Raw genomic sequence first — 12,966 nt, 5'->3', positions numbered from 1 at the left:
AATCACTGCCGTTGCTCAGTTAGTAACTCGGCTGCTGGCTTCTCCATTGACTTGGTCGCGAAAGGGGATCACCCAATCCCCAGGAGGTTGCAACCGTCGTAAGTATGAGACCATTGCCAAGTGTCTGAATTTTCACCCCGTGAACCATGGGGATGCTGCCAACGGTCGTTAAGTGTGAAAAACGTCCGTCACGAGTCACTGTTTTTTTTCCCCCAGTGACGACGTAACTTCGAATGGTCCCTAAGTTTAGCAAAAGAAATGTTGGGGTCGTAGGTCGAGGACTTACCTTTTATAGCTGCCACAGATTTGTTTTGTAGCGCAGGCCTAAATCTTCTCCCCTTTTTAAATGTAAATTTTAATTTGTTTTAAATTATGGGGTATTTTAAATTCAGCCAAATTATTTAATTCGTTTTTAACTTATTTTAAATTTTTGTATTTATGTGTTTTATCTTGTGGCTGTTCACCGCCCTGAGTCCTTCGGGAGAAGGGCGGCATAGAAATTTAATAATAATAATAATAATAAAAAAACAGGTCGAGTTTGGTCTTCTGGTAGAAATGTTGATATGTTTACTTAACCTATTTAAATAAAATTCGTTTTTACAGCTGCCGTCTCAATCTCCTATGTATAGTGCCAGTGCCTCGGTGCCCAGAGAGTGTGCCATCTCTCCTTCGCGTGCCAACGACGAGGAACACGTCTATAGGTATTCTATTCCCCCCCTTTTATTAGAATAACAGAGTCGGAAAGGACCTCAGAGGTCATCTAGTCCAACCCCCTGCTTAAGTAGGATGCCCTACACGAGTGTTTCTCAACCTTGGAAGCTTGAAGAGGGGTGGACTTCAACTCCCAGAATCCCCCAGCCACCCATCTTCAAGCTTCCAAGGTTGAGAAACACTGCCTTACACCCTTCCATGGACAAATGGTTTGTCCAATCTCTTCTTAAAAGCCTCCAGGGATGGAGCATCCACAACTTCTGGTGGCAAGCTATTCCTCTGGTTAATGGTTCTCACTGCTGGGAAATTTTCTTTTTATTTCTGGGTTAAATCTCTCCTTGATCAGTTTCCATCCCTTGTTTCTTGTATTATCTAGCTTTTTCAGCCCCTGGGGTCAGGATGGGGTGGGAAGGGAGGAAAGGTGGAAGAAGGAAGGAAGGGTGGGTGCAGGGAGGGAGGAAGGAAGAAAAGGTGGAGGAAGGAAGGAGGGAGGGAGGGAGGAAGGAAAAGTGGAAGGAAGGAGAAGGGTGGAAGGAAGGAGAGAAGAAGGGTGGAGGGAGGGAAGAAGGGAAGAAGAGTGGAAGAAGGAAGGAAGGGTGGAAGGAAGGAGGGAAGAAGGGTGGAGGGAGGGAGGGAGGAAGGAAAGGTGGAAGAAGGAAGGAAGGAATGGTGAGAAGAAGGAAGGAAGGGTGGTTGGAGGGAGGGAGGGAGGAAGGAAGAAAAGGTGGAGGAAGGAAGGAAGGAGGGAAGAAGGGTGGAGGGAGAGAAGAAGGGAAGAAGGGTGGAAGAAGGAAGGGTGGAAGGAAGGAGGGAAGAAGGGTGGAGGGAGGGAGGGAGGAAGGAAAAAAAGGTGGAAGAAGGAAGGAAGGAGGGAGGGAGGAAGGAAGGAAGGAAAAGTGGAAGGAGAGAGAAGGGAGGAAGGAAGGAAGGCAGAAAGGGAGGGAAGGAAGGGAGGGAGGGAACTGGTTCGATCAGAGCGCTGGTCACTTCCAAATAACAGGCTCATTATCCCCTGAACCTCAGTTTCCCCAACAAGCAGAAGTCTGCAGAACCATCTCCTACCCTGATGAGCTCCTCCTTAGGCAATAACCTGTCCGAACTGGATCGGCTCCTCCTGGAATTGAACGCTGTGCAGCACAACCCCTCACCTGGCAGCCCCACAGGTACGAGGGGCTGGGCTCTAGGGTTAGGATCACGCGGTTGGGAGAGGGGGCAACGACTAGCACATATGTGCCAGGGGAACCTTTCCCTTTCCCTTTAACCCCATTCAGACTCGCAAGGTGCGGCTAACCTTATAACCTTATAATATAAGCAGCCTTCACTTGTGCTGCTTTGGGTTCCCTATTCTGATCTACTCAGAGTCCGGAACTACTCAGAGGTCTTGACGCCCATGTCTGACGCCTGTCCGTTATGCATCCGTTGCCACAACGGAAATGCACTTCCTGAGTTTGTGGCATGTCTCTTGCAGCTGCTAGAAGCTGCCCAGGAGAAGGGAAGGGAGGGCAAGGAATAGAAAAGTGGGCCTCAACATCCAGAATTCCTTGGCCAGGTTGGTTTAAGATGAGTGGACTTCAACTCCCAGAATTCCCTGGGCAGGATGGGTGGATTTTAATGCCCAGGATTCCCTGGCCACGATGCTTTAAGATGAGTGGACTTCAACATCCAGAATTCCCTGGCCAGGTTGGTTTAAGATGAGTGGACTTCAACTCCCAGAATTCCTTGGGCAGGATGGGTGGATTTTAATGCCCAGAATTCCCTGGCCAGGTTGGTTTAAGATGAGTGGACTTCAATTCCCAGAATTCCCTGGGCAGGATGGGTGGATTTTAATGCCCAGAATTCTCTGGCCACGATGCTTTAAGATGAGTGGACTTCAACATCCAGAATTCTCTGGCCAGGTTGGTTTAAGATGAGTGGACTTCAATTCCCAGAATTCCCTGGGCAGGATGGGTGGATTTTAATGCCCAGGATTCCCTGGCCACGATGCTTTAAGATGAGTGGACTTCAACATCCAGAATTCCCTGGCCAGGTTGGTTTAAGATGAGTGGACTTCAATTCCCAGAATTCCCTGGGTAGGATGGGTGGATTTTAATGCCCAGAATTCCCTGGCCATGATGCTTTAAGATGAGTGGACTTCAACATCCAGAATTCCCTGGCCAGGTTGGTTTAAGATGAATGGACTTCAATTCCCAGAATTCCCTGGGCAGGATGGGTGGATTTTAATGCCCAGAATTCCCTGACCACGATGCTTTAAGATGAGTGGACTTCAACATCCAGAATTCCCTGGCCAGGTTGGTTTAAGATGAGTGGACTTCAATTCCCAGAATTCCCTGGGCAGGATGGGTGGATTTTAATGCCCAGAATTCCCTGGCCAGGTTGGTTTAAGATGAGTGGACTTCAACATCCAGAATTCCCTGGCCAGGTTGGTTTAAGATGAGTGGACTTCAACTCCCAGAATTCCCTGGGCAGGATGGGTGGATTTTAATGCCCAGAATTCCCTGGCCAGGTTGGTTTAAGATGAGTGGACTTCAACATCCAGAATTCTCTGGCCAGGTTGGTTTAAGATGAGTGGACTTCAATTCCCAGAATTCCCTGGGCAGGATGGGTGGATTTTAATGCCCAGAATTCCCTGGCCATGATGTTTTAAGATGAGTGGACTTCAACTCCCAGAATTCCCTGGCCAGGTTGGTTTAAGATGAGTGGACTTCAACTCCCAGAATTCCCTGGGCAGGATGGGTGGATTTTAATGCCCAGAATTCCCTGGCCACGATGTTTTAAGATGAGTGGACTTCAACATCCAGAATTCTCTGGCCAGGTTGGTTTAAGATGAGTGGACTTCAATTCCCAGAATTCCCTGGGCAGGATGGGTGGATTTTAATGCCCAGGATTCCCTGGCCACGATGCTTTAAGATGAGTGGACTTCAACATCCAGAATTCCCTGGCCAGGTTGGTTTAAGATGAGTGGACTTCAACTCCCAGAATTCCCTGGGCAGGATGGGTGGATTTTAATGCCCAGAATTCCCTGGCCATGATGTTTTAAGATGAGTGGACTTCAACATCCAGAATTCTCTGGCCAGGTTGGTTTAAGATGAGTGGACTTCAATTCCCAGAATTCCCTGGGCAGGATGGGTGGATTTTAATGCCCAGGATTCCCTGGCCACGATGCTTTAAGATGAGTGGACTTCAACATCCAGAATTCCCTGGCCAGGTTGGTTTAAGATGAGTGGACTTCAACTCCCAGAATTCCCTGGGCAGGATGGGTGGATTTTAATGCCCAGAATTCCCTGGCCATGATGTTTTAAGATGAGTGGACTTCAACTCCCAGAATTCCCTGGCCAGGTTGGTTTAAGATGAGTGGACTTCAACTCCCAGAATTCCCTGGGCAGGGGATGCTTTCATATGAATGGACTTCAATACCCAGAATTCCCCAGTCAGCATGTTTTAAGATGGATGGACTTCAACTCCCAGAGTTCCCGAAGGGATGGTTTTAAGTTAATTGTTCTCACAGTCACCAAACAGAATAACAGAGTTGGAAGGGACCTTGGAGGTCTTCTAGTCCAACCCCCTGCTTACGTAGGAGACCCTGTGCCATTTCAGACAAATAGTTATCCAGCCTCTTCTTGAAAATCTCCAGGGATGGAGCATCCAAACTGTCCCACGGATGAGTTGTTCATTAGAAGGCCACCGGTTTTTAAAAATATATATATATTTCCGCCTTTTTAATGGGAAACGTGCTTGCAAGTCCTGTCTGCATTTATTTTATTTATTTTTTTGACTTGTAAGATGAGAATGCAGGAGGAAGCCCCTCGCGGCCTGGTGGGACCGGTTCCCCCTACAGCCTCCTGGAGAACACTACCTCTTTGGCCGCACAGCCCGCAGCCCCAGGGAAAGAGAAGCCCAAGTGGAATGGGGGGCCGGGGGTGGAAGAAGTGTGCCCCAGCGTGGAGAGCCTTCTGGATGAACTGGAAAGCTCCGTGCCTAGTCCTGTGTGAGTATAGCCCACTGATTACTATCCATCCGGCTAAGGTGTGACGGTTTCTGGAGAGAGAGGGGAATTCGTGGTGCCTCCCATTAGGACGGTGCTTCTCAACCTTGGCCAACTCTAAAATGGGGGGGATTTCAACTCCCAGAATTCCCCAGTCAGCATGTTTTAAGATGGACGGGCTTCAGCTCCCAGAATTCCCTGTCCACGATGGTTTAAGATGGGCGAACTTCAATTCCCAGAATTCCCTGGACAGGATGGTTTAAGATGGGTGAACTTCAACTCCCAGAATTCCCCGGGCAGGATGGTTTAAGATGAGTGAACTTCAACTCCCAGAATTCCCTGGGCAGGATGGTTTAAGATGGGTGAACTTCAACTCCCAGAATTCCCTGGGCAGGATGGTTTAAGATGGGTGAACTTCAACTCCCAGAATTCCCCAGCCAACAAGTTTTAAGATGGGTGGATTTCAACTTCAACATCCAGAATTCCCCAGCCAGTATGTTTTAAGATACATGGACTTCAACTCCCAGAATTCTCTGGCCAGGATGTTTTAAGATGCATGGACTTCATCTCCCAGAATTCTTCAGTCAGCATATTTTCAGATATGTGGACTTCGACTCCCAGAATTCCCTGGCCAGCATGCTTTAAGATGGGGTGGACTCCCAACTCCCAGAGTTTCCAAAGGAATGGCTTTAAGTGGAGAACGACCTATAATCTAATTAACGTAGTTCATAGAGTTTGTGCATAAATAACAAATTTCCTTTTAATTTTTAAATATTTTTAATGATCTTGTGAGGGGGGGTGGCCCATGGGCTGTGAGTTGTTGTTGTTGTTGTTGTTGTTGTTGTTGTTGTTGTTATTATTATTATTATTATTATTATTATTATTATTATTATTATTATTATTAATTTGATTTATATACAGCCCTACTCCCGAAGGACTCAGGGCGGTGAACAGCCAAACAGTAAAAATACATAAATACAAAATTTAAAAAACAAAGTAAAATCGAATTAAACAATTTGGCCCGGACAAATTAAAACACCCCAATCATTTAAAAACCGATTAAAATTTGCATAATTAAAAAGAGGGAAAAGATTAGGCCAGGCCCGCCCAGTGGAATAAAAAGGTCTTAAGAGCGCAGCGGAAGGTGCGCAGATCCGGGATCCTCTGTATCTCCGGGGGGAGCTCGTTCCAGATCGTAGGTGCCCCCACAGAGAAGGCTCTCCCCCTGGGGGCCGCCAGTCGACATTGTTTGGCCGACGGCACCCGGAGGAGCCCCTCTCTATGGGAGCGTACCGGCCGGTGGGAGGCTATTGGTGGTAGTAGGCGGTCCCGTAAGTAACCAGTTGGACATGCCTGCTGTCTAGGCCAGGGGTCTGCAACCTTAAACCCTCAAAGAGCCATTTGGACCCGTTTCCCCACAGAAAAGGAAACACCGGGAGCCACAAAAACTCTTCCCGTGCCGGACGATTTCTTGAGCGGCCACAAAAACTAGCCTATGTAGTCGAATTAAACCTTCTGTTTTCTTCTGAAACTTTTCTTTTCTTGGATTTATCTTGGGGGTTGAAAAGCTCAATAAATTGTGTGCCGGTGGGTGTCGCACATTGGCGGTTGTGACGCATATTTTGGGTGACAGGGAGCCGCAGCAGAGGGGTGAAAGAGCCACATGCGGCTCCAGAGCCGCAGGTTGCTGACCCGTGCTCTAGCCTTAAGGCCACAGGGGAGGCTGGGAAGGAAGGGAGGCAGGGAAGGGGGGGGGGTCTTTGTTCCTGGAAGCAAACCTCAAGAGCCTTGGTAGTACAGTGGTCTAAAGCACCCTATTATTAAGACCAGCTGTCTGCAATTACTGTAAGTTCGAATCTCACCAGGCTCAAGGTTGACTCAGCCTTCCATCCTTTCTAAGGTAGGTAAATTGAGGACCCGGTTTGTGGGGGCAATAAGCTGACTTTGTATAAATATACAAAAGGATGAAGGCTTGACTGTACACCGCCTTGAGTCCTACGGGAGAAAGGCGGTATAGAAATATAATAAATAAATAAATGTTGCTTAGCGCATTGTAAGCCGCCCTGAGTCTCCGGAGAAGGGTGGCATATAAATCAAATTTTTTTTAAAAAAATGACTGTTTCTGTCTTGTTTGCCTCCATTAGACCAGCTATTACTGTGAATCAAGGAGGGATGAGCAGTCCTCAGCGTTTCGCCTCCAGCCAGCAACAGACCCGCATATCTGCCTCTTCAGCAACCAGAGAACTGGATGAGCTCATGGCTTCCCTTTCAGACTTCAAGGTGCCCCCTCCTTGTTATCATTTGTCCCCCCACCCACCCACCTACCTTCCTTTCTGCCCTAGGGATGATGGTGTTGGCACATCTTCAACCACAGGAATTATTAGTCCTTTTATGTCCATTTTCCTGGGTCTCCTTTTGCCTTTTAACTATTTCATTTTATTTATTTTATTGAATTTTTATACCCAGGAATTATTAGTCCTTTTATGTCCATTTTCCTGGGTCTCCTTTTGCCTTTTAACTATTTCATTTTATTTATTTTATTGAATTTTTATACCCAGGAATTATTAGTCCTTTTATGTCCATTTTCCTGGGTCTCCTTTTGCCTTTTAACTATTTCATTTTATTTATTTTATTGAATTTTTATACCCAGGAATTATTAGTCCTTTTATGTCCATTTTCCTGGGTCTCCTTTTGCCTTTTAACTATTTCATTTTATTTATTTTATTGAATTTTTATACCCAGGAATTATTAGTCCTTTTATGTCCATTTTCCTGGGTCTCCTTTTGCCTTTTAACTATTTCATTTTATTTATTTTATTGAATTTTTATACCCAGGAATTATTAGTCCTTTTATGTCCATTTTCCTGGGTCTCCTTTTGCCTTTTAACTATTTCATTTTATTTATTTTATTGAATTTTTATACCCAGGAATTATTAGTCCTTTTATGTCCATTTTCCTGGGTCTCCTTTTGCCTTTTAACTATTTCATTTTATTTATTTTATTGAATTTATATACCGCCCTTCTCCCGAAGGACTCAGGGTGGTGTACAGCCAAAAATAAAACCCACAACTACATGAAAGTTAAAAGACAATTTAAAAATATTAAATAGTTTGGCCGAAAGAGCTAAAATAGAAAACCACCCATTAAAATAGCATTTAGGCCAGCCCTGCTTGGTGAAACGATAGCGTTTTGAGGGCGCAGCGAAAGGTGCGAAGGTCAGGGATCCGACGAATCTCCGGGGGGAGCTCGTTCCAGAGGGCAGGTGCCCCCACAGAGAAGGCTCTCCCGCTGGGGGTCACCAGTCGACATTGTTTGACCGACGGCACCCTGAGGAGTCCCTCTCTGTGGGAGCGTATTGGTCGATGGGAGGCTATCGGTGGCAGAACTAACTCGAGTGAGTTCAATGCAGGGCCCTCTTTATTTTTCTGTCGCTATTTTGCCTTTTTTTTTTTTTTTGCTTTTTCTTTCTTCCTTCTTCCTTCAATCCTGTTTCCATCTTTTTCTCCCGTCTTCCTTTCCCCCCACCACCACTCTCTCTCCTCCCTTCCTTCTTCCCGCCTTCCTTTCTCTTTCAGACCAGTTCCACCATATCTCTGGCCTCTGAGCCTTCCCTACCGCTGTCTTCTGGACCACCTGTCCCATCCCATACGGTGCCGCCCCCACGTGCCTCAAAGCCCCACAGGGCAAAACACGATGGGCCTCACCCGAGTTCCGAGGCCCCTCTTGAGTTGGAGGTCCTACACATTGACGAGAAAAGCAGTGGTTTAGCGGTAGCCGCGATCCCAGAACTTCCTTCCAATGTTTTGCATCGTCACCCCCGCCGGACCTTGGACCAAGCCCCCCCTTGGTAAAGCTTCTGCCCCCCGCCCAAGCTCCGATGGACCCAGCAAAACCCCTCCTGAGAAGTCACACGTCTCTTCTTCAGAGCCCGAGTTGTTATGGATTGGTGCGGATGGTGCGGGAACTCAAAAAAACATGGAGCCAGGAGGACCTTGGAAGGAGGAGAACCTCAACGGCGAAGACATTCCTTCAGTTCTGAGCAGGGGTTCGAAGAGGCCAGCCCCCCAAGAAGAGACGGCTCTCTTCCACCCCAAAGCTCCTTTTTTCAAGGAGAACGGAATGAGGACAATGGGTTACACCAGGCAGAGCAATTCAGAAACGTCTCTGTTGGCGCCGAGAACGTCCCTCAAGAAGGACGTTCACGTCGGTCCCCCCGATCTTTTTAATGTAGAACGATGGGAGAGTTTCCCAGGCTGGGCTGTCCAGCAGGCCTCGAACCACAGGCCCGAAATCCGAGATCCGGTGAGGGCAAACAGCTGTCCTGATGTGGCCGAGAGGGGATCCAGAAAGAACAGCCTTCCCAACGGTGTCGCAGCTGCGTCGAAGGCCGCCGAACGTATCCGGGAAGAAGAACGGGACCGTAGTATCGCTGATCCTACAATCTCCGTGGAGAGAATATCCACTTCGAGCCAGGCAGGCATCCGGATGAATGGGGAAGAGATGAGCCAGCTGGTGACACGAGGGAGGGGATGTCTCCGTGCTGCTTTTGCTTTGGCCTGTGCATGAAACGCGCTTTGGAGTTTGTGCCTGGATTTAGCGAGGTTTGCATGCTTCTCCTAGATCGGCGGTCACCAACTGGTGGTACGTGGACTACTGGTGGTCCGTGAGAAAATTTTGGTGGTCCACAAAAAAAATTATTTGCATTTTTTATATTGCACTTAAATCAGGGGTCCTCAAACTGCGGTCTCCGGGACAGATACGTGCAATGAACGTTTGTGTTGCTGCAGAGAGTCTCCCCCTTCGGGGGTTTTTTGTGTGGGTCGGAGGGGGGCAGAAATTCCGACTCTGGGTCTGCTTCAGCCTCCTGGTGTGGGGCTTTGGGCGAAGGCTGGAGGGAAGCGCCGCTGGTGGCAAAGAGCCGGAGAGCCTTGTTCCAGTGGGACTGCATCATGAACTGGCTGATCATCTCAGCCCACTGAGCTTACAGACGCCAGTACCTGGCCTTGCACTCCCGCAGGTCTTCCCTCTGCTTGGAAAGCCTATGCTCCTAGTCCTCAGTGAGGTGCTTATGCTGAGCCTCCTTCTCGGCCAGATCCAATTTGAACTGAGCTGTTTTGCCAACTCTTTCTCGGGGTGGCTGCTTAGCTCCAACAACTGCTTCCGGTTGGGGCCCTAAGGAGCCCGGGCGGGCAGGGGAGGAGTGGGTGGGAGAGGAGGGGTGAGTAGAGGCCAGCGAGGCACCCCTCAAAGTGAGTGACATCGTGTTGGCCACGCCCACCCAGTCACATGACCACCTAGCCACGCCCACCCAGCCAGTCATTAGGCAGATCATATTAGTGGTCCGCGGGATTTAAAATTATGAATTTAGTGGTCCCTGAGATCCGAAAGGTTGGTGACCCCTGCTCTATATCAGGGATGGCAAACCTTTTTGGCACCAAGTGCTGAAAAGGGAGCGCTTTGCGCTTGTCAGGGCCGTAACCAGGAAGAGGAGCTGCGCATGGTGGATAAGGTACTTCCGGTTTCCGGCGTGTGCATGTGCCACTTCCGGTTGCTGCTGCGCAGGTGTGCGTGCCAGTCAGGTGACCGGCACGCATGCTCACGCCGGAAACCGGAAGACCAGCCCTTCCGGTTTCCAGCACTGCCGCACTCACAAAAGCTAGCTGATTGTCGTGTGCCCATGCGCGCCAGAAACCCAGAAGAGGAACGGTTGGCGCCGCATATGCCAGGCGACATGGCTCCCCGTGCCACTTCGGGCACGTGTGCCATAGGTTCGCCATCACGGTCCTAGATGGACGCAACCGGTCTCTGGTGTAGGACGGTGATTTGGCCAAGTGCTGCTCTTAACGTGTTTTGGGTTTTTGCTGGGCTCTCTGCTGAGTAGAGGAATGACGAGAAATGGGACAACCTTAAGACGATAAGGATTGGGCTCGCCTGCAGATAGGAATCACCTTCTGCACGCCAGGGTTTCTGAACCCCTTTGAGATACAGGTAGGGTTGAAAGGAGCTGAATCTTCCATGTTTCGTAAAGGAGGAGATCTGTAGATCGGGCCGGAGACGTGGGGTCCTTGGTGCTCTCTGAGCTTGCTTGTTGTCTTGCAGACGTTTTATTACCAAACTAGGTAAGATCATCAGTGCTAGAAGAGGTTGCAGACATGAGGAGGGGTTGCAGACGTTTTATTACCAACCTAGGTAACATCATCAGTGCTAGAAGGGAATGGGGGTTGCAGAATGGAGGAGAAGGAAAGAGAAAGAGGAGGAGGAGGAGGAGGAGGAAGAGGAGAAGGAGAAGGAAAAGGAGGACTGTGGGGTCCTTGGTGCTTTCTGAGTTGCTTGTTTTCTTGCAGACGTTTAATTACCAAACTAGGTAAGATCATCAGTGCTAGGAGGTGGAATGGGGGTTGCAGAAAGGAGGAGGAAGAGGAGAAGAAGGAGAAAGAGGAGGAGGAGAATTGTTGGGTCCTTGGTGCTTTCTGAGCTTGGTGGTTTTCTTGCGGATGTTTCATTACCAAACTAGGTAAGATCATCAGTGCTAGGAGGGGGAATGGGGGTTGCAGAAAGGAGGAGAAGGAAAGAGAAAGAGGAGGAGGAGGAGGAGGAAGAGGAGAAGAAGGAGAAAGAGGAGAAGGAGGATCGTTGGGTCCTTGGTGCTCTCTGAGCTTGCTTGTTTTCTTGCGGACGTTTTATTACCAAGCTAGTTAACAACATCAGTGCTGCATGTGGTTGCAGTTGGACAGCTTTTCCTAACGATGAATCGGCTGCTCATGGCTGTGCTGAAAGGACTTTTCCTCCAGTTGAGGAAGGGGTCATTTCTGCTTTCCCCGGCTTGTGACCACTAACCCCGGTCAACCTCAAGACTGTGCATTCTGTGCCGTCCGGTTGAAGGGTTGGGGGGAGCTTACTCAACCTGAACGTTTTCCTCCCCTTCCTTAAAAGATCAAGTCCGTGATCAGGAAAACCAAAGAGATCTCCAATGTGCATCCCATGTGCCGCGATCTCTCGCCGCGACGCAAGCTGGGCCCGGTCCTCTTCCATAAAACCGTCTCCCAAGACCGCCTGATCGAAGAGCTTCAAGACAGGCTGGGCATCAGCAAAGCCGAAGACGAAGAACGTCAACGGAGCCCCGACGACTGGTTGACCGAGGGGGTCATCATCACCTCCAGGCCTCAGAAGAAGGACAAAGATGGTAGTCAACGAATAGAAAAGGTAGCCGGGAGCTCCGAAGGAGTCTTCCAGTCGGTACAAGGAAGGTAGTTTTGGGATGCTGGTTCCAGAACATCTCTGGTTCCTTTCCAGAGGGAGCATTTCCGTGGCCGACGGCCGATGGATCTTCTCTCTTCTTGGTCATGCCTACAGCAGATGAAAGCAAGATCATTTCTTAAGCTTCCCCCCACCCCTTCGTGCTTTGCCCACACAAGAGCCTTGACGGCCAATTTGGAAATTAGGAATTAGCAGAGAATGGAGGTCCTTCACTTGAGGACCAAGAGAGATGAGATGAACGTTAGCAAGGCCGCTTCTGAATGGAGAGAAAATCAGATGCGTCCTCTGTTGCATGTCAAAAAAAAGGGAGAGGTCCATCCCTTGCCAATTGTGGGTTTATTCTCCAGTGTATATTTGGAGAACATACTTATTCTCCAAAGCACCTGAAGATGGGAGAAGAAGCAATGGGTGGAGACTAACCAAGGAAAGAACCAACCTAGAACTAAGGAGAAATTTCATGACAGTGAGAACAATTAATCAGTGGAACGGCTTGGCCTTCAGAAGTTGTAGGCGCTCCATCACTGGAGGTTTTTTTAAAGGAGAGATTGGACAGACGTTTGTCTGAAATGGTTTAGGATTTCCTGCTTGAGAGAGGGTTAGACTAGAAGACCTCTAAGGTCCCTTGTTTATTCTGTTGTTGTTTTCTTCTGGGGGTTAATATCCTGCTGGAACCCAGAAAAGCACATTCAAAATAAAGCTTGTTTTCCTGGTTGAAGTCCTCTCAAATTGGCCATCAGTTGAGGTTCACCACAAATTGGCTTAACTTGGTTGGATTTCCTTACAGTTTGGCTCATAGTCCATACTTCTCTGGGCTGTTGTCATCTCTAATTGATTCGGGGTTTCCAACAGGGGCCAGTCGTCGGTCAGTTCCTTAGAAACTGAAAGTTTCCCCCAGATTTTTCCAAGCGAGACCTTGGATCACCGTTTTCTTGGATGGAATACCTAGCACCATTAGATAGCTTTTGAAGGCTCCTCCATCCAGTTGGGGGCAGAAGGATCTCGGAAGCCTACAGAGAT

At 48.6% G+C, this 12,966-nt stretch overlaps 1 protein-coding gene across 1 annotated transcript in view; it reads left to right on the top strand.

Annotated features, from left to right (window-relative positions):
* Positions 1-12,966, top strand: part of PXN (paxillin) — a 74,259-nt gene that overhangs the window by 49,449 nt on the left and 11,844 nt on the right. Inside the window, 4 exon segments of the mRNA XM_070951004.1 lie at positions 604-701; positions 1,735-1,874; positions 4,492-4,696; positions 6,838-6,973. Coding sequence (XP_070807105.1) covers positions 604-701; positions 1,735-1,874; positions 4,492-4,696; positions 6,838-6,973 — 579 coding nt within the window.

The sequence above is a fragment of the Pituophis catenifer genome, unplaced genomic scaffold (genome assembly GCF_029215685.1).
Source record: "Pituophis catenifer annectens isolate HBS135680 unplaced genomic scaffold, rPitCat1.0.hap2 SCAF_10, whole genome shotgun sequence".
Classification (NCBI taxonomy): Eukaryota; Metazoa; Chordata; class Lepidosauria; order Squamata; family Colubridae; genus Pituophis; species Pituophis catenifer.
The sequence above is the reverse complement of the archived record's forward strand: the minus strand, read 5'-3'. Positions and strand labels throughout refer to the sequence as shown.